This window comes from Rhincodon typus, chromosome 8 (assembly GCF_021869965.1).
Source record: "Rhincodon typus isolate 14 chromosome 8, sRhiTyp1.1, whole genome shotgun sequence".
Lineage (NCBI taxonomy): Eukaryota > Metazoa > Chordata > Chondrichthyes > Orectolobiformes > Rhincodontidae > Rhincodon > Rhincodon typus.
The window spans coordinates 40,435,203-40,458,047 of NC_063339.1; the positions used below are offsets into that span (position 1 = coordinate 40,435,203).

The following is a 22,845-nucleotide window of genomic DNA, read 5'->3' on the forward strand; positions in this document are numbered from 1 at the left end:
AGTTAGGGAGGGGATAGGTCAGTCCAGGGAGGACGGACAGGTCAAGGAGGTGGGATGAGGTTAGTAGGTAGGAGATGGGGGTGGGGCTTGGGGTGGGAGGAGGGGATAGGTGGGAGGAAGGACAGGTTAGGGAGGCAGGGACGAGCTGGGCTGGTTTTGGGATGCGGTGTGGGAGGGGAGATTTTGAAGCTTGTGAAGTCCACATTGATACCATTGGGCTGCAGGGTTCCCAAGCAGAATATGAGTTGCTGTTCCTGCAATCTTCGGGTGGCATCGTTGTGGTACTGCAGGAGGCCCAGGATGGACATGTTGTCTGAGGAATGGGAGGGGGAGTTGAAATGGTTCGCGACTAGGAGGTGCAGTAGTTTAGTGCAAACCGAGCGTAGGCGAACCGTCAGTCCTCAGTAAAGGGCTCACCTTTGTCCCCCTCCACCCACACATCAACGAATACCGGTCACGTTTGGACATTGAGCAGTTTTTCCGCTGCCTCCGCGCTTACTTCTTTAACTGTGAGCCTAACCCTCCCTCTACAGACCCCTTCTCCCGCTTCCAACACACCCCCTCCTCCTGGATACCACCCCAAGGCCTCCTACCCTCCCTCGACCTCTTCATCTCCAACTGCCGTCAACATATCAATCGCCTCAACCTCTCCACCCCTCTCACCCACTCCAACCTCTCGCCCGCAGAACATACAGCCCTCCGCTCCCTCTGCTCCAATCCCAACCTCACCATAAAACCCGCGGACAAGTGAGGCGCAGTTGTAGTATGGCGCACTGACCTCTACATCGCTGAGGCCAGGCGCCAACTCTCCGATAACTTCTCCTACCGCCCCCTTGATCATGACCCCACCCCTGACCACCAAACCATCATCTCCTAAACCATCCACAACCTCATCACCAAAGGTGACCTTCCACCCACAGCCTCCAACCTCATCGTTCCCCAATCCCGTACCGCCCGCTTCTATCTCCTTCCCAAAATCCACAAACCTGACTACCCTGGTTGATCATTGTCTCCGCCTGCTCCTGCCCCACTGAACCTTTCTCCACCTATCTCGACTCCATTTTCTCCCCCTTGGTCCAGGAACTCCCTACCTACGTCCGTGACACCACCCATGCCCTCCACCTCCTCCAGAACTTCCAATTCCCCGGTCCCCAACACCACGTCCAGTCCCTATACACCTGCATTCCCCATACAGATGGCCTAAAGGCCCCCAGCTTCTTCCTGTTCCGCAGGCCCGACCAGTCCCCCTCCACTGACACCCTCATCCGCTTAGCCGAACTCGTCCTCACCCTCAACAACTTCTCTTTCAATTCCTCCCACTTCCTACAGACAAAGAGGGTGGCCATGGGTACCCGCATGGGCCCAAGCTATGCCTGCCTCTTCGTAGGTTACGTGGAACAATCCCTCTTCCGTACCTACACTGGCCCTAAACCCCACCTCTTCCTCCGTTACATTGATGACTGTATCGGCGCTGCCTCGTGCTCCCACGAGGAGCTCTAACAGTTCATCCACTTCACCAACACCTTCCACCCCAACCTTAAGTTCACCTAGACCATCTCCAATACCTCTCTCTCCTTTCTGGACCTCTCTGTCTCCATATCGGGCAACCACCTAGAAACCGATATCCATTTCAAGCCCACCGACTCCCACAGCTACCTAGAATACACCTCCTCCCACCCACCTTCCTGCAAAATGCCATCCCCTATTCCCAATTCCTTCGCATCTGCTCCCAGGATGAGGCATTCCACTCCCGTACATCTCAGATGTCCTCATTTTTCAAGGACTGCAACTTCCCCTGCTCAGTGGTCGAGAACGCCCTCGACCGTGTCTCCTGCATTTCCCGCAACTCATCCCTCACACCCCCTCCCCGCAATAACAACCAAAACAGAATCTCCCTCGTCCTCACGTACCACCCCACCAACCTCCGGATCCAATGCATCATCCTCCGACACTTCCGCCATCTTCAATCCAAAGACATTTTTCCCTCCCCACCCTTATCTGCTTTCCGGAGGGACCACTCTCTCCGTGACTCCCTTGTCTGCTCCACACTCCCCTCCAGCCCCACCACACCCGGCACTTTTCCCTGCAACTGCAGGAAGTGCTACACCTGCCCCTACACCTACCCCCTCACCCCCATCCCAGGCCCCAAGAAGACTTTCCACATCAAGCAGATGTTCACCTGCACATCTGCTAATGTGGTATACTGCATCCGCTGTTCCCGTTGTGGCCTCCCCTACATCGGGGAAACCAAGCGGAGGCTTGGGGACCGCTTTGCAGAACACCTACGCTTGGTTCGCACTAAACAACTGCACCTCCCAGTCGCGAACCATTTCAACTCTCCCTCCCATTCCTCAGACGACATGTCCATCCTGGGCCTCCTGCAGTGCCACAACGATGCTACCTGAAGGTTGCAGGAACAGCAACTCATTTTCTGCTTGGGAACCCTGCAGCCCAATCAATGTGGACTTCACAAGCTTCAAAATCTCCCCTCCCACTACTGCATCCCAAAACCAGCCCAGCTCGTCCCCGCCTCCCTAACCTGTCCTTCCTCCCACCTATCCCCTCCTCCCACCCCAAGCCCCACCCCCATCTCCTACCTACTAACCTCATCCCACCTCCTTGACCTGTCCGTCCTCCCTGGACTGACCTATCCCCTCCCTAACTCCCCACCTACACTCACCTCTTTGACCTCGCCTCTTTGACCTGTCTGTCTCCTCTCCACCTATCTTCTCCTCTATCCATCTTCTATCCGCCTCCCCCTTTCTCCCTATTTATTTCAAAACCCCCTTCCCCTCCCCCATTTCTGAAGAAAGGTCTAGGCCCGAAACGTCAGCCTTCCTGCTCCTCTGATGCTGCTTGGCCTGCTGTGTTCATCCAGCTCTGCACCTTGTTACAACATAATCCAAATTGTTTGCATTACATTATTAATTAAAATGTTGCATCATTAACAAAGCAACACCAAATTATATAAAAATCACACAGATACAAATTAAAAATCACACATTTATTGCAAAACTAAAAAAAATGAAAGGGTGGGATCCATGTCAATCAGAAAAGTGGAAATGACTATAAAAAGAAAAATATTTTCCCATTTGGGCAGCAGGTGTACAAAATGCAAGAAATCGAATTATTACTAACAAGCATCAAAACTGCTGTGAAGGTACAGAAAAGAAAAATAAATTTGCCAAATGACAGACTAACATTTATAATTCATTTTTTTCTCAAAACAGGCAGAAATTAGGACTATTCATATATTCTCCAAAATACTTATGGTAATATTGTCAAATATAACTCGTGGTCCAAAATGTAAGGCTGCAAATAAATGTAAGACAATTTATTGTCAAAGACATGAAATAAATTAAAACAAATTAATTTTAAGTGGAAATTCTAAACTTAAATACATGATTAAGAGGTGTGATGAATATCTACAATGCTGAAAAAGTTAAATACTATCTTAAATAAAATTCAACATACATATTACACAGGACACTTGTACAAAAATTGGTCTTATTAAAAATCACATTTCTACATCAAATACTTAATAAATAAGAATAATTTATAACACCATATTTTTTCTCCAAAACATAAGTGTAAATATTCTTTCAGTTCTGAGAACCATTTCTACTTATGATTAAAAGCTGTTTACAACGAAAACCTTCACAAGTGCCCAATCCTCCTGTAGGTATCAGCATGCACAGCTCGTTGCTCCGGTGGTAGGGCCTATAGAAAGAATGGAAGTGGTACACTTCACCCTGTATTATGTAAGAAGTGTCTAAATACCCACAATTGCCCACACAATTCATTGTTTCAAATTACCAATACAAAATCACTACAGGCAAAAACAAATTAAATTCTTACCTATTACAATAAAGTTACCTGCACCAAAATTTAAACTATAACCAGAAAACTGCATTGTTTTGTTTTGATGAAAGCATGTTCTTTATGTATAGGAATAGATGATAATCACCACCAAGGCTGGATCTTTTCATTATGTACATAATTATCTATATTTTCAGCAGGGAACCCTTAACATGGGTCAAATTCTGGCAAATGATACCGCCTTAAACCAAGGCACCAAGGCCAACATTACAACCTTCCTGGCTGTAAGCAGTTAATGCAAGCAGATTGAAGGTCAAAGTGTGGCCTTTCTGAGCTGCACAGTTTAGTTATTATCATCTTAATCAGCTGAGTTGAGTCACTGGAAGAGCTCTCACAAGTAATTTTAATCAATGCAGCTTTCAGATGCAAGCGTTCAATCCTTTGAATATCCTTTGTTCTCAAGAGTTCACCTATGCTGTTAGTTCACATAGAAGGAGGTCTCTTTATACTCACTTTTAAACAGTTGCTGGATTTCATGATTTTTCTGGGCCTCTACCAGGTATGTGTGCTGCTGATATGTTTAGGTATACAGGCTCTTTGAAATCTTTTGCACTGCCACACACTGACAATTTAAAAGGCGAACATTTCTGCATGGCATACTTGGGATCTTGTGGGAGGCCTCGCAATTACAGGAAAAGTTGGTATGAAAATATTTCATCTGCAGTTATAATTCCTGGGTTTCCTTGGACCATATTCCAACTGTAAACCAAGAGGGTATCTCTTATCAATGGTGTTCTGTTTTGTGATATGCAGATGAAAACAGCTTCGAGATGACTGATTTTCTCTAACTTGATTAATCAGCCTTTATTCGTCATTTCCTCATGTCAATACAGTTGAAAATCGAAATCAATATGGCCTGTTAAATCCTGGTATCCTAAGTTTAGGACATGCTTAATATTAATGAATAATCAAGAATTGCCAAATTACACTGCTGATTATTGCTCTGAACATTAAATGCTCTGATTTTTCCACTCACCAGAATGGAAATTTTCAGCAAGACTACCTACCTCTGCTAAGACCTACTGGTAAGACCAGCGATTGCTAGAACAGCTATTTCATTAGTTGATCTACTAATAAAACATGCATTTAAACAGGCATGTTCTATTTTGGATTTAAAGTCAGTTTAACAGACATTAGCACTTTTAAAGGTTATGTGGAAGTGCCTGAATATCAAATGTAACACTCATCTCGAGATGAGGAAAGGCTGTGGGATTCTGGTGACTGGAATGTTGGGTGGATGCATGATATAGCTGTGAGCTGAGAGATCAACTGTTAATAGGAGGGTTGCTAATAATTAAAGATCCCATTCTTTCATGAAATTAAGATGAAAAATAGTTGATTCCCTGACAATTGAGGTTCCATCATATTCTAAGTGTCAGGGAATTTTTTCTTTGTTGATAACAAGCAAAAACATTTGTGTTCTTACTGCTGATTACAATTAAATACATTTAAACACTGAATGAATTAAGAACAAAATGGCACAATTTAGTTATGCACCACTCCCGAAGTATACTTTTCTAACAGACCAATAATGCCTTCAGAAAAAAATTCTCAATAAAATCTCATTTGTCAAGTGTATCAAGTGCATCCTGCAATATGTGCAATGTAAGTGGTATAAAATACGCCTACTACCACTGCAATTTCCTTCAAATGCAAAAATATTTAGAAAACATACAAATCCTGAACTAAATCAACAGCATTCCTTTTGCTGATGTAAATAGGCTGGTACCAATGGAATTAGGTAAACCACACTTTTAGTGTTCCAAGGATTAAAGTAAAAATATTTCATTGAAGTTGGAATAAAAATTGTTTAGTACCACATTGACCATAAGACCATAAGACAATAAGATATAGGAGCAGAATGAGGCCATTCAGCCCATCAGATCTGCTCCACCATTCAATCATGGCTGATATGTTTCTCAAACCCATTCTCCGGCCTTCTCCCCATAACCTTCGATCCCCTTACTAATTAAGAACCTATCTGTCTCTGTCTTAATTACACTCAATGACTTGGCCTCCACAGCCTTCTGCGACAATGAGTTCCACAGATTCACTACCCTCAGGCTGAAGAAATTCCACCTCATCTCAGTTCTAAAGGGTTGTCCCTTCACTTTGAGGCTGAGTTCTCAGTGCCTAGTCCCTCCTACGGGTGGAAACATCTTCTCCACGTCCACCCTATCCAGGCCTGTCAGTATTCTGTAAGTTTCAATGGGACCTCCCTCATCCTTCTAAACTCCATTGAGTATAGACCCTCAACTGGTCAGAGGCCTCAACCACTCTTCTAAAGCCTTTCATCCCCAGGATCGTTCGTGTAAATGTCCCTCTAAAGCCAGCACATCCTTCCTTATATATGGGGCCCAAACTGCTCATAATATTCCAAATGTGGTCTGACCATTATTCACGTGGTCTCTGAAAAGCATCAGTAAATAAACTGCAAACGTAATCTGTTACTTTGTGGTACAAAAATTAAATAATTTCCTTTAAAGAATTGAACACAAAATTTAAGAGAAATCTAAGATTATTGAACAAATTGCCATAATAATTTAGAATTTTAATGCTCTTATTGTAATTAACAAAGGATTATTGTCTACTTAAGACAATTATCAGTAAGAACACCAATTACATCAGCATAGTAACTTACATTTTTCAAAATTACCTGGATTATTTCTAAACATGCAGACGAAATGATCGATAGGGTGCATACAATGCAGATAATTACTTGGTATTTACCTGCTGTGAATTGCTTTCCATGACTTTCTTGTCTAGTTGCTCTTGTAGCTGATGATATTGAACTTCCTCATGGCTTAGACGTTGCTGAAGCTGTGCTAATTGTTCCTTAGGAACCATGGTGCAGATCTGTTCTCGTAGTTGTTGTAGTTCTCGAAGATTTTGTGCCTGGCTAAATGTCAGGCTTGAATTTGACTGTAGCAACTAAGCAGACAAACAGAATAAGAAAATGTATAAAGGCAAAATGCTACAGATGCTGGAAACATGAGCTTCAAAATAAACTCTTTTTTTTTATAATTCTCTCTTTGCAGATATTTTAACTTCCACTTTGCAGACTATAAAAGGATCTTGACTTCCTAAATTGTTCTTCTGATTTCTAGCTAAATTTGTAGCCATGGTACTAAACAGGGAACCTGTTTCAGATTCCTTCAATTACATGTTCCAGCAAAAGTACTGTAACCAGAAACCTCAGCTTTCACCATTGTACGTATTGGTGCCTTGTGTTTGGAGAAGGCCAGTGCTACAATTTCTAAGACGCAAACAGAAATGGTATTTGTGCTCAATATCAAATAGTACTCACTTCCTACAAGCTAAAGTGTGACTTTGTACACTCAATAAGTCATGATGAACAAAATTAATTACTTTTTTCTCTGAATGGTTTCACTGCTGTCACTGTCATATAACATGTGGTCATATAAGCTAAATATAAAGTGAGCAGCTGACAGAATATTCTCCTGAAGACTGTCATTGAGAGAAAGGAACTTCTTTGCGTGGCAACAAGATGCATTATGGATGACAATAACAGGCCATATTGACTTCAGAAGGCAATCTGGGCAGAGGTGGCTGAGGAGGGCAGCAACTGTGGATAGCTCAAGTGGACTTGGGTCCAGTGCGACAAGAGGATTCATTCTGCCAGGGAATGCGCCACTTTCTAGCTTCAAACTCTGGTGAGTTTAAGGTAGCATTGAGAGATTGCCTTTGCACAGAACTGCAGCACAGGAGATGAGTGTCAGGCATCTTCATTTGATACCTCATGTGCAATCAATATCTGCCACTTCAATGCAGGTACGAAATAATCAGTTACCAGTGCTGTGATACCAGAGTGGTACTGCCCCTCAGATGTCAGCCAGGGTTCACACACAAATCACAAATGGAGCTACATCAATCAGCAGCTCATGTACCATCAGGTCACTGATCTTTCATCGCAACGAGGAGACTGGACAAATTTGACAGCTATTCACAAAAAGTTGGTATGGCACAGGACACACACAAAAAATGTTCTTTTGAGTTGAGCCCCCTTACTTTTTTTCATTCATTCATGGGATGTGGGCATTGTTGGCCAGGCCAGCATTTACTGCCCATCCCTAGTTGCCCAGAAGAGTCAAAAGAAAGGTCTGAAGTCACATGTAGGCCAGACCAGGTAAGGATGGCAGTTTCCTTCATAAGGACATTAGTGAGCCAGATGGGCTTTTCCAATAATCGGTATTGGATTGATGGTCATCATTAGACTCTTAATTCCAGATTTGTATTGAAATCAAATTCCACCGTCTGCCAGGCAGGATTCAAACCTGGGTCACCAGAACATTACTGGGTTTCTGGATTAAGAGTCCAGCAATAATACCACTAGGCCATCGCCACCCCCTCAGGCTGAGTTTTGCTTCCATGCCCTGGTCAGGCTTGCTGGTATCAGCCAAATTGGCTATTCCACTTGGGCAGGCTTGTTGGCCTTGTCAGGCTTCACTCCTAACACTGTAACCATTTAATAAAAATAGCTGTACTGTATACAACTGAGACTTCTCATTAACTGATCAGCATTGAAAGGCTGCATGGAAACAAGCATCTGTGCAAAGAAATGGCTTGGTTATGAAGGAACCAAGTTATTGATTAAATTTATACCCACAGGAGTTTGGATGAAGAAGCCTACCTTATCAGGTTCACACCATAAATATACAGTTTAGATGTGTTTCCTGTTTTCTGCATCATGGAAAATCCTCCATCCTATGGAGAAACATTGATATTTTTGAATCTATCTGTTCAGAGATGTTATCACACACCTCTGGAGCAGGTGGGACTTGAATCTTGACTTCTTGGCTCAGAAGTAGGGATATTACCACATGACTGGGGCAAACGGCACTTCACCCCAGACCTTCTGGCCCAGAGGCTGCACCACAAGATTATCAGCTCAGCGATATAATGACAAAGAATACTAACAGCTTCACCATCATTACAATCCAGGCTACAATGTTTTTTCTGAATTTTACAGTGTATACCTTGTCACTAGTCTCCATTAATTGATTCTCCAGGTTTGACTGTTTTTTTCGCAGCTTTTCATTCTCCACATTGAGGACTTTCAGTTCATGTTCAAGTGAGACAATTAACTTAACCTGTCAGAAGAAATAGTTCGGTGTCAGAAACATAGGGTACGTTGAACTCTTACAAAAAAGTTACTTGATATTGTGACAACAGTCTGTTTTGGCTTCTGGTTATGAGGGCACAGTAGTGTCAGAATCTTAAGTAACAACATCAGCATTTCTGAAGATCCATTTTTGGTGTTCTTTTTGTAAATACTATTTCAACAGCAGAAATCATATAACATCAGGTTATAGTCCAACAGGTTTATTTGAAAACACAAGCTTTCAGAGCCTTACTCCTTCTTCAGGTGTTAGTGACACAGAGTAAAAGATCAAAGGATCACACCACTGATGAGGATGTACTAAACAAACCTAAGATGCTGTTAAATTTTTAATCAGTTAGAAGATTTTAATTGATTAATATGTATATGCGTATCCCAAGAATTCCTCAATATCATCAAGGACACCAGGATAGAAGAGGACAGGATAATGATATCCTTCAATGTAACAGCACTATTTACATCCATAAACATCGACCAAGCTAAAGAGACAATTGCTACACTGCTGGGCGAATCAGGATGACAGACAACCCATGACACCAACAACATCAACAAGGACAGGACCCTGAACCTGCTGGAGCTGTGCCTCATGAACCACTTCACTTTCAATGGCCATATATTCAAACAAATCAATGGAACGCTAATGGGATCTCCAATATCAGGACAGATTGCAGAAGTGGTATGCAAAGGTTAGAACGAACAGCACTCCCCTATATACAACCCAATCTCTGGGTCCTCTATGTAGACGACATCTTGATTATCAAACGCACAAGACTGAAGGAAACCCACTTACACATAAACAACATCTTCATCGGAATAAAATTCACAAAAGAAGAGAACAATAACCAACTACCCTTCCTAGACATAGTGGTATAACATAAGAACAACGGGGATTTCCAGGCTAGCGTATACAGAAAGACCACACATACGGACCAGATACTTAATTACTCCAGCAACCACCCCAACACCCATTATTCAAATGGGCCATAACACACTGCAGCAATCTGGAACTGCGCAAAGCAGAACAGGAGCACTCATACTGAGTTTTTAAAAGGAACGGATGCCCAAAAAGAACAATCCTCCATTACCTCCGCGACAGACCACAACAAGAAGACACAATACGGCCAGACACATTAGTCACCCTTCTGTACATCAGAGATGACCACAGTATTAGTCAGACCCCTAGGTACCAGGGTAGCCCACAAACCAACAACCACCCTGTGACAGCTACTGACGAATGTAAAGGATCCCATACCCACAACCAATAAAACTAATGTAATATATAAAATACCATGCAAGGACTGTGAGAAAGATTACATAGGCCAAACTGAAAGCAAACTGACAATAAGGATACACAAACACCAACTAACCACCAAGACACACGACCAATTCTCACTGGTCTCAATAAACACAGACAAAGAGGGACACAAATTCAAATGGGACAACACATCCATGTAGCACGAGCCAAACAGTGACATGCCAGGGAATTCCTGGAGGCCTGACATTTCAACCAGAACTCCATCAACAAACACATTGAACTGGACCCAATATACAAACCACTAAAAAGCAGCACCAGAAGTAATGCCAACCATCCCAGCAAACCAAGGCATATAAATAACAAGGGGACAGATTGTAACTGATTAAAGATTTAACTGTATCTAAAATTTATTTAGTACATCCTCATCAGTGTATGACCCTTTGATCTTTTACTTATAAATTCTGTGTCTGATACTACCTCTTTCAGTAACACCTGAAGGAGGAGTAAGGCTCGGAAAGCTTGTGTTTTCAAATAAACCTGTTGGACTATAACCTGGTGTTGTGTGATTTCTGGCCTTGTCCACTCCAGTCCAACACATGCACCTCCACAACATATTTCAACAGCACTTCATGAAACTCTAATTTCAAATTACATGCAGCAACTTTTCAAAAGCATATAATAAATTTCATCGCAAGGTTTTGCCTGTGTTTTCAAATATCATCCATGAGCATCAATTCCATCCTGTAAAAGTGCAACTACATTACACTATTTCTTTTGGATCTCTGTGTGCTATTTGAAAGGATCAATTATTGGATGCCTCTCCTCCACAGTCCATTGTGACATTACTCTTTATGGTTTATATTTGTTCCCAATGAAATCTGTACATTTCCTGTAGTGGTTGCAATGCAGAACAGTCACCTTGGTATACACCAATGCTCCATTCCTAAACATCCCATTCTCTTTTTGTATATCTATCTTCATGACACACCTTTCAACAAGGATTTTGTATACCAAAGCAACCAAATCTACACCTTTGACAATAGCCTTGCTTACATCACCCAACTTGTCTGTCTGCTTGTCCAACACAATGACTAAGATTTTCAATTCTGAAGTCAAAGTACAGCATCAAATGTGTTAGATGGCATTAAATCCCCAATGCCCAGGATGAGCTATCTCACATGATCATGTGCTTGTCTACTCATTATGATAGATGAACTAGTCAGGAGTGAGACTACAAGTTCTTGCCACTAGCCAGACCTTCTGGGATTGAAGATTCTACTGCCATATTTAAAGGCCAGCTGGACACCACTTCACATGCTTCAAGACAAGAACTTACCCTCAGCTTAAGGTGATCACACCTAGAAACTTAGAGATGCATTTTAAGAAGTCCAAGCTGACTCCCAGGTTCACTAACGCCGATCTCTGGACACTGCTGGACAGGTCACTAGAAGGAGGGATATCCTCTCCCCTGGGTGACTGCGAGAGGAAGCCATCTCAGAGGAAGACACCAAATCTGGGCCAAAATCGCTGTGAGAGTCACTGCTACTGGCCTGCACCGAAGGACTGGAAAGCAGTGCAGTAAGAAGTCAATGATCTCCTGTAAGGGTAATTGGGACCATCTTCTCTCTGCTACCCACATAGTCATGGGGCATCATTCGGTCTAACTGTGCACTTGTGCAGGCATCTCAGAAAGTCTCATAACCTGAAAGTCTGAGCATCACATGCATGATTTGCACTCAAGGGCTTACACCTAGCACATCCTTTCAAAACATTTCTTTCTCACTGAATCCTCCTTACTGGGGACATCTCACCAACTCTCATGATTATGCATGCTCACAAACTGCTCACACCTATCATGTGAAATCCTTCTCTTGGTTTAATTGCAGGAATAACTGGCTCTCAACTGAGCTGGGTGGGTTAAAATTGGTTGGGGTGGAGGGATGAGGGGGTGGTGCTTGGATCCAGCTGTCAAGATCCTCACCTTGTTTGAGGAAAGGGCCATCAAACTAGCTAGGTAAAATTGGTACCATTTGTTTGATGACAGGGAGACCCCAATGGTCAGTAAGCCTTTTTGCGCTCTGACCTTCTCAGATGTACAGGAAGGCAAACACATAGCTCTGCTCAAATTCTTCTGCACCTTTAGAAATTAACTCACTCTCTTCTTATAGTGCCATTCAGGACCCCATACAGCGAAAGAGGCTGGAACCTGAGCCCCTCTGTTCAGCACTGTCTTTGTGGAGGATGACAATGAAATCTCAGAGGATGTCCTGTCCAGCAGCTCAGAGACTGTCACCTCAGTGGGTAAAGAGTCATAGAGTTTTACAGCACGGAAACAGACTCTTCAGTCCAACTGATCCATGCTGACCAGATATCCTAAATTAATCTGGTCCCATTTGCCAGCATTTGGCCTATATCTAAACCCTTCTTATTCATATACCCATCCAGATGCCTTTTAAATGGTGTAATTGTACCAGCCTCCACCACCTCTTCTGGCAGCTCGTTCCATACACACACCATTCTCTGTGTGAAAAAGGTGTTCTTTAGGTCCCTTTTAAATCTTTCCCCTCTCACCTTAAACCCATGCTCTATAGTTTTAGACTCTCCTACCCTGAAAAAAAAGACTTTGGCAATTCACCCACGTTGTTGTATGAAAGGTGGTGTGCAGGTTGAATCTTTTCTAGTCCACTCTAACCTAATCAGAAAAGAATTATATTGATTTTCTCATGTTTTTAGTTTACCTTCCTATTGAGATCTTTCTGAATCTGATCATATTCCCTCTTCAGACAGAGTTTCTCCTGTTCAGCAGCTTTCAGCATGGCAGATTTGTTGTAGTGTTTTTGCTGTTTGAGTGTCAAAATTGCAGATTCCAAATGTTTGATCTGTGAAAAAGAGAAAGTAACTTGAACTCATATTCAGAAGTTATGATGTGGAGGTGCTGGTGTTGGGCTGGGGCGGACAAGGTCAGAAGTCAGACAACACCTGGTTATAATCCTATAGTTTTATTTGAAATCACAAATTTTTGGAGTATTGCCCCTTCGTCAACTTGAGTTCTTCTGGCTTTTGACCTTATTCAGAAACATGCAATCTTACCTTTGTGCAAAAATTCGACCAAGCCCAAATTTGTAACCGATTTATTGTTACATAGATATCATTACTGTATGCAAATGATTGCTAGAAACATGCATTGGTGAGGTATTGCTTGAAGTTCAAAAAGTCATCTAGTGGCAAACAGGCCGTTAGACTCACAGCCCTACAGACTGCATCTTCAGGGAGAGGATTTTTGTAATTCTTGTTTAATAGGTGGCTGTCACAGTATCCTTAATAATTCATGCTGGAAGAAACCCAAAGCAGAAGCTTGCAGGGTAGTTCAGACACTGAATACCTGAGCATAATTGGTTTGATTCCCAATTTGTACTAATTTAGCATAATCCAAACAGGCAACTATTGGAGCCTTAAAACTGGACTCTGCACCACTGGATTAGGAAATGAAATATCAGTTGTATGTTAAATATATACCAGACCTTCAATAGCAAAAATATTCCAATGCATGCTACAGGGAAGACAGTACTTAAAAGATATAATGAAATGAACACCAAGCCATGATGGGAGACTTGGCTAAAATAAAAAGAAGTTTTGTAAGCTCTATGAAAGACAGAAAGTAGTTTTTAAAAAAAAAACATTGAATGTGGACGTTGATGGCAAGATCAGTATTTACTGTCCATTCCAAATTGTCCTTGACAGCATTTAAGAGCTGCATTCGGCTAGGTTCACAGTCACACATAGGCTTGACCAGATAAAGATGGTAGACACCTTTAGGAAAATTAGTGAACTGAAGGGTCTTTACAACAACTGATCATAGTTTTGTGATTCTATTAATAAGGCTGGCTTTCAATTTCAGATCTTTTTAAAATTACTTAAATAAATTTATTGCCATTATGGGATTTGAACCTGTGTCCCCAGAACATCAGCATGGACTTCAGAATTACTAGTTCAATTATATTACTGTTATTCCTATGTCTCCCCTGTTGACAGGAGCCCCAACTTATTTCTGGTCCCAAAGGTGGGATACCAGACTCCATGGAAAAATCTAGGCCTGTAAAGACAGTCAAGGTTCAGGAACCCATTGGTTTATTTTCTCAGTTACCTTCTCCCTGGTCTGCTGAAGCTCTCCTTTTGTGTGCTGTCCTTCTTTCTGCAGCCTCTCATTTTCCTGCCGCATTAATTTCTGTTCCTCTTCCACCAGCCGAGCCAGGTCATCCTGGTAAAACTTTTTCTGCTGATGCTGAAAATCTGCAGACTGCAAAGTCAGCTCTAGCACCTGATTCTGCAAGTCACAGAAAGGAAACACACATTTATATAAGTTATCAGAAATATGTTTCTTCTTGATTGTTTTGAAAGAGGCCTTCCCTTCACCACTTTCGCATATATCACAACAATTTCTGAAATGTACATGATATAGCAGCATAAGGCACCTTCAAGTAACTACTGCTCACTTATGAAAGAGAAGTGGATGGTTGGATGGGAAAGGATGGGTTCATGACTTTGGTCATATGTAAACGTATGTACACATTGCAGGGAGAACAGGATTGTACTTGGTTGTGATGTTCCCATTGGCACTCATGGTGTAAGTTTAGTGCTAAAGAAGATACATTTAACTGAATGTCAGAAAGCACCTAGCATTGTTATGCATCCAATTACAGCAAGCGTCAGAATTTGCACTGAGAACTGATGCTGTCATTGCACATTTACACTAAACCATAGGGACCTCTAATGGGAACTACCAGTTGTTGTAAAAACCCATCTGATTGAATGATGTCCTTTAAGGAAGGAAATCTGCCATCCTTACCTGGTTTGGCCTACATGTGACTCAAGTCCTAAAATGATGTGGCTAACTTTTAACTGCCCTTTGGGTAATTAAGAATGGGTAGTAAATGCTGGCCTGGTCAGTGATGCCCACATCCCACAATTAAAAAGTATACTCATAAATAGTTATACATTTAGTAAACTTGTTAAAATTTCTACGTGGAAAAAATTTAAGCAATATTAAATGAATTTTACCTTATCTTTGGTGGTCTGTAGCTGTTTGTGCAATGACATAACTTCCTGCTTTAATGCTTCATTTTCCTGTTGAGCTACACGGAAGTCTGATTTCAATTTTGCTGTCTGGAGGTTGACACTTTGTGAGCTTTCCTCCAAACTTTGTATCTAAATATAGAATGTTCTCTGTTTACATTTCAAATGTTAAATTCAGCCATTAAAAATTATGTCTTTCAGAATACGATTATAACCTAAGGAGTGGTACTGTCCCTATGCCTGGATCAGGAGGCCCAGGTTCAAATCCCACCTGCTCCTGAGGTGTGTAATAACAACAGAAAAATAGGTACAACCTGCAACACTCTCTTCATTAAAAAAAAGGCCTGTTTCTTGCGGCTGATGTTACATTTGTTTTCAAGCTGAGGTTTTCACCTAGTATTTTCAGTACAACTAATTTCATTCTTTGAAGGATAATTTTCAATAAGTGATTAGGAAAACAATGTCATGAGCTGACTTAAAACTGGATCGCAAAGACTTTCCACCCTGGGTAAGGGTAAGTGAGGCAAGATGCTTTCTGAGGAAGGTTGGCTGAACACGAAATGTTAACTCTGATTTCTCTCCACAGATTTTGCCAGACCAGCTCAGTCTTTCCAGCAGTTTCTGTTCTTGATTCTAATCTCCAGCATCCACAGTTATTTCAGTTTTTACTTTCTGATGGGTTTGAGGAATTAGGAGAGTCAACCCACCTACTATTCGGGCATGAACTGATAAATGACAAGTTTTATTTGTGTCACACAAGTGCCAGGCAATGACCATCTCCATAGATGGGCATTTCTAACCATCTCCCTTGACAGCTAATAGCATTACCATCACCAAATTCCCCTTTATCACCATCCTGGTCAGATCACTGTTCACCAGAAACCAAACTGCACCTGCCATACAAATACAGTGACAGCACGAGCAGTTCAGAGGCTACATGTTCTGTGACTAACCTGACACTGCAAAGCCTTTCCACTGGCTTCAAGGTACAAGTTAGAAGTTACCACTTAACCAAACGACAAGCAGACTGAAGAAACCCAATACCATCTAGCACAAAACAGCAGGCATGATTGGTATCCAAACCACCAACTTAAACTTTCACTCTCTCCACCAGTGGCTCACAGTAGCTGTAGTGTGTATCATATTACAAGATGCACTGCTGCAACCTGCCAAGGCTTCTTTGTCGGCATCTTCCAAACTGTTGACCTCTGCCATCTGGAAGAACAAATGCAGGGAAACACCAGCTTCTGCAAAGTTCCTCTCCAAGTTACACACCATCTTGATTTCACTGTTACTGAGTCAAAATCCTGGAATTAACTACATTAGCAGACTACATTAGCAGAACTGTAGGAGAATGCTCCCTCTAAATTGTGCAGCCAAAACGTACTATGCGTGGAACGAGCCATGCACAATCAAAGGTCTCTTCAGATGCACACATGCACGGCAATATTAAAGAGACCATGCAGCGTAACAAACAAATCATACACAGCAGACAGAAGTTAGATGAAGCATTACTGCGGATATACCTTAACTACATGGACTGTAGTAGTTCAAGAAGGCCACTGCCAACTTCTCAAGGGCATTTAGGGATTTCTAATAAATGCTGGTCTTGCCAGCGATGCCTATACCCCATGAAGTAATAAAATAAAAAACAAAATGTAGTAGCTGAGTCTACAGCACAGAAAGATGTCTGATAAACATGTCCTATCTATTCTTTTGATTCTGGAGTTTGAAGAGATCACTCATTATGAGAAAACCTGGAATTAAAATCTAGCCTAATTGCAACCACAGAATCATTATTATTGTGGTTAAAACCCATCTGCTTCACTAATGTCACTTAGGGAAGGAAATGTGTCACTTTTGCTTTCTCTAGTCTATATGTGACTCGAGATCCACAGTAATTAGACGTAATTAGGAATGGCAATAAATGCTAGACAAGCCAGGGCCTCCACATCCACAAACATTGTTCAAACATTACCTTGTCTTGTGATGTCATTAGCTGACTTGATAACTTTTGGACTTCTTGCAGTGATGTCTGCCATTCTTGTCTCAAATGTTCTGCCTGCTTTTCCATAATGTTCATTTTGGTAATCTGAATGTAAGCATTTATAGATGTATGTTATAAATATATTCTAAAACAACTGCCCCTAATGAGTTAAAAGACAGTTAGAGACCACTAACCAGTGCTCTGAATCCAATTATAACACTCCACATTAAATTTTCATACCTTGCCAATGCACTGGATCATTTCATCACTCAGTGCTTCTTTCTCCCGAATCAAGTTTTCATTTATGCGCTTTAGAGCAGTGACTTCATCCTCCAATTTGTTGTATTTGGACAACTGAAAATGTGAGAAATGTATATGGAACTTTTTCAACAAAGTTGATCCATTCCAAAATGCAAATCTATTCATCACTTTCATTATACATACATGAAGGATTTTTGAATATATACTATATGCAGCATTGTTGTTGTTGAACTAATACCATAAAGACATGATTTCAAATCATGTTACAGGATTTGAGCAATCGAAATCCAATTCAATAAGTCTGTAATTTAAAAGTAACTATTATCAGTAAATATGACTTAACAATGACTTGATTGTTGCAAAAACCCATCTAGTACACTAATGTCCTTGAGGGAAGGAGATCTGCTATTTGTACTTGATCTGGCCGACAGGTAACTTCAGACATACAACCAAGTTATTGGCTCTTAACTGCCTTTTTGAATGGCTTACCAAGTCATCATGCCACTTAATGATGGTAATAAATGTTAGTAATACACTCAGCCCATGAATAAATTAAAATAATGCGATGAATTTTTTTTTGGTTAAGTGCAAATTACTAGTCAATTTCTAGTGGAGAGATTTCTGCCATGAGGATCAGTGAGATTTATTGCTGTCTCTTGCCGAACACGCCTCATTAATGACCTGTCCCTATGGTGTCTCTCAAGTCCTATTCTAACTTGATCGTACTATGCACTGTTCACAGAACAATTTGCCACTCACTGGATAATCATCAAAAGTCCCATGCCATAGTTGGAAGACCGCTCTGCACCTGGATAAGCATTGGCATTTGGAGTCAGCCAGCATAGCCTAGTACATTTTCTAAGACTGTCTGAGAAGAAGATGGCGCTGTAATTCTTGGACCTGGAGAGTCCTGGTGGAGTTTTTGCAAGGGTAGTGGAAGTAGAAACTCTCATAACATTTAAGATGTATTTAGAAAGCACACAAGGCTAATGGCCAAGTGCTGGAAAATGGGATTAAAATAGTTAATGGTTGCATTTAACTGGTGTGGATGCTGAATGGGCTGAAGGGCCTTTTTCTGTTCTATAGATCTCTCTGCTTCTGTGGTCAAGGAGGTGATCAAAGGTGAATCCTATCCCAAAGAATCAGCAGAGGGAGTTGCACCATTAGACCTTGGCAGCTTGGTCCGAGGTTGCCACCCAGGTCAGTGCTAGCTCAATGGTCCAGAGGAAAAGCCAGCAGTGTTATAAGAAAATCAATTACTTTCTCTGGTCCACCAGATCAAGTGTCACATTCTTGCCTCTATTATCTCACACTCACTCTATCCCAGTAATGGCACCAACCTCCCACCAAGGATCTTGCTCTACCACTTTCAATGATGCCTACAACATCTTCCCTGCACTCATGCTCAACAACGTCCCCTACCCTGGCTACCACACCACTAACTCTGCATGACCTTTGTGCTGCCTCCTTATTTGGGACACCTCACTAACTTTCAACTCCCTGCAGCAGCACGAATTAGTTGTGCCACCCACTTTCACCACACTCAATGCTTCCCCTTCTCTCATTAAAGGAGACGACATGCAATAACAGGGCAGTAGCAGGCCAGGACAGGCTGAGGGATGCCTGACATTAGGCTCCGCACTCCAAATGAGATGAGAATCCTGGCCCTTGCAGGAGGAGACTGGGACTGGTCCTGAGGAGATGCAAAAACATCCATGTTCTGCCAACCAAGTAATTACTACTCCTCATTGCATGGCAACTCTCACGGTAACCCATCTGTCAGTGTCATTTATGGCAAGCTACTTATAAACACTGGCCACAATGCTTTCTTGTTCCTGTTTTGCAGCTACCACAAGCATTTCCACCATTACTGCAGTGAGATGGCCAGCTCCCCCTGAGGCCACCTCCTTGGCCTCTGAGGGCAAAAGTACTGAGGCTGCAGAGGAAGAATTGGCAAGGCTGCCTTGTGCACTGTCCACCTGTCCAAATGTAGTCACCTCAGTGGGAATATCAGGTTTAGAATGTGTGTGAGCACAATCTGGTGAGCACCTTACGTGACTGCTTTGCAGCTGGCTGAGGAGAAAATGCCCCAAGCCACTAGCACTCAGAGGATTGCCTGAGAACATGCCCCTGCTCACCAGCTGCATCACCTTTCCTGGATATGTCCTGTCTCACTGGCAGGACAGACCGAGTAGAGGTGGTGGCATGGTGGTATACAATCGGGACGAAGTTGCTGTGGGAGTCCTCAGCATTGACTCTGGATCCCATGACATCTCATGGCTTCAGGTTAAATATGGGTAAGGATTGATTATGGCGCACCTTCTTCCCTCTCTGATGAATACGTATTCCTCCATGCTGAAAAACACTTGGAGGAAGCACTGAGAATGGCAAGGGCACAAAAGGTACTCTGGGTGGGGGATTTCAATGTCCATCATCAAGAGTGGCTTGGCAGCAGTACTACAGATTGGGCTGGTTGGCTCCTGAAGGATATAGCTGCTAGACTGGGTCTGCGGCAGGTGGTGAGGGAACGAACATGGGCAGCACGGTGGCTCAGTGGTTAGCAGTGCTGCCTCCCAGCACCGGGGACCCGGGTTCATTTCTAGCCTCGGGCAACTGTCTGTGTGGAGTTTGCACAATCTCCCCGTGTCTGTGTGGGTTTTCTCCGGGTGCTCCTGGTTCCTCCCACAGTCCAAAGATGTGCAAGTTAGGTGGATTGGCCATGCTAATTGCCCATCGTGTCCAGGGATGTGTGGGTTAGGTAGATTAGCTATGGGAAATTCAGGATTACAGGAATGGGTTGAGTCTGGATAGAATACTCTTCGATGAGTCAGTGTGGACCTTTTGGGCCGAGTAGCCTGTTTCCGCACTGTAGGGATTCGATGGAAAAACATACTTGACCTTATCCTTAACAATCTGCCAGGTGTCCATGAAAGTATCGGTAAGAGTGACCACCACACAGTCCCTTCATTGTGTTGTGTGGCACTATCACTGTGCTAAATGAAACAGATTTTGAACAGATCTAGCAACTCAAGACTGGGCATCTATGAGGAGCTCTGTTTCATCAACAGCAGCAGAACTGTACTCCAGCACAGTCTGTAACCTCATGGCCCGGCATATTTCCTACTCAACCATTACCATCAGGCCTGGGGATCTACCCTGGTTCAATGGAGAGTGCAGGAGGGCATGCCAGGAGCAGCACCAGGCATATCTGAAAATGAGGTGTCAACCTGGTGAAGCTACTGAACAGGATTACTTGTGTGCCAAACAGCTTAAGCAGCAAGTGACAGACAGAGCTAAGCGATCCCACAACCAATAGTTCAGATCTAAGCTTTCCAGTCCTGCCACATCCAGTTGTGAATGGTGGTGGACAATTAAACAACTCACTGGAGGAGGCGGCTCCATAAATATCCCCATCCTCAATGATCGAAGGGCCCAACACATCAGAGCAAAAGATAAGAATTGCATTCGCAGCAATCTTCAGCCGAAAGTGCAAAGTGGATGATTCAATTTGGCCTCATCCAGTGGTCCCCACCATTATGGATTCCAGTCTTCAGCCAATTAGGTTCACTGTTTGTTTGGAGACACTGGATACTACAAAGGCTGTGGGCCCTGACAATATTCTGGCAATAGTACTGAAGACATATGCTCCAGAACTCGCTGCTCCTGCAGCCAAGCTCTTCCAGTACAGTTACAACACTGGCATCTACCTGACGATGTGGCAAATTATCCAACTATGTCCTGTACATAAAAAGTAGGTCAAATCCAACCCGGCTAATTACTGCTCCATCAGTCTACTCTCGATCATTAGCAAAGTGATGGAAGGTATCATCATCAGTGCTATCAAGCAGCACCTGCTCAACAATAACCCGCTCAGTGACGCCAAGTTTGGCTTCTGCCAGGGCCAGTCAGCTCCTGACCTCATTACAGTCTTGGTTCTAACATGGACAAAAGAGCTGAATTCCAGAGGTGAGGTGAGAGTGACAGCTCTTAACATCAAGGCTGCATTCGAACAAGTGTGACATCAAGGATCCTTCACAAAACTGGAATCGATGTGAATCAAGAGGAAAACTCTCCACTAGTTGGAGTCATACTTGGCACATAGGAAGATGGTCGTGGTTGTTGGAAGTCAGTCATTTCAACTCCAGGACATATCTGCAGGATCGTGTCCTAGGCCCAAACATCTTCAGCTGCTTCATCAATGATCTCCTTTCCAAGATAAGGACAGAAATGTGGATGTTTGCTGATGATTGCACAATGTTAAGCAACATTCACAATTTGCTATGTTCAAATGCAACAAGATCTGGACAATATCCAGGCTTGGGCTGACAAGTGGAAAGTAACATTTGCACCACACAAAGACCATCACCAAAAAGTGACAATCTAAGCATCACCCCTTGACATTGAATGATGTTACCATCACTGATTCCCCCACTATCAACAGCCTGGGGCTATTATTAACCAAAAACTCAACTAGACTTGCCACAAACACAGTGGCCACAAGACCAGGTCAGAGGCTAGGAATACTGCAGTAAGAAACTCATCACCTGACTCCCCAAAGCTTGACTATCATCTACAAGGTACAAGTCAGGAGTGTGATGGAATGCTCCCCACTTGCCTGGATGGGTGCAGTTCCCACAGCATTCAAGAAGCTTGACACCATCCAGGATAAAATAGCCCACTGGATTGGCACCACATCTGCAAGCATCTACTCCCTCCTCCACTGATGGTCAGTAGGAGCAGTGTGTATGACCTACAAGATGCACTGCAGAAATTCACCAAAGATCCTTAGACAACACCCTCCAAATCTATGACTGCTTCCATCTAGAATAACAAGGGCGGCAGATACACGGGAACACCACCACCACTACATTCAAGTTCCCCTCAATACCACTCACCATCTTGACTTGGAAATATATCAGCATTCTTTCACTGTCACTGGGTCAAAATCTGGGAATTCCCTCCCGAACAGCGTTGTGGGTAAAATCACAGCAGGTGGGCTACAGTGGTTCAAGAGCAACTAGGGATGGGCAATAAATACTGGCCAGCCAACAAATCCCATATCCCATAAAAATAAAAATAATCCTCTCAGTGTATTGGAGGGGTGCCATCATGGTCATGAGGGGTTGATAGACATGAGATATCAATATCTGCAGACAACAAGTGCATGCGGCTGATACCCATGGATCGTGACCTGAGATTTTGCTTGGCCCTGAGAAAATGCAGACGGGTTTGTAGCCAGGAGCGAGCTGA

At 42.9% G+C, this 22,845-nt stretch overlaps 1 protein-coding gene across 1 annotated transcript in view; it reads right to left on the bottom strand.

The window, feature by feature from the left end:
* Positions 1–22,845, bottom strand: part of nin (ninein (GSK3B interacting protein)) — a 148,797-nt gene that overhangs the window by 3,777 nt on the left and 122,175 nt on the right. The window contains exons 20-26 of the mRNA XM_048600390.1: positions 17,575–17,688; positions 17,326–17,439; positions 15,333–15,479; positions 14,419–14,598; positions 13,013–13,153; positions 8,877–8,990; positions 6,610–6,810 (exon numbers count right to left, since the gene is read on the bottom strand). Of these exons, the coding sequence (XP_048456347.1) occupies positions 6,610–6,810; positions 8,877–8,990; positions 13,013–13,153; positions 14,419–14,598; positions 15,333–15,479; positions 17,326–17,439; positions 17,575–17,688 (1,011 nt within the window). The remainder of the gene's footprint in view (positions 1–6,609; positions 6,811–8,876; positions 8,991–13,012; positions 13,154–14,418; positions 14,599–15,332; positions 15,480–17,325; positions 17,440–17,574; positions 17,689–22,845) is intronic.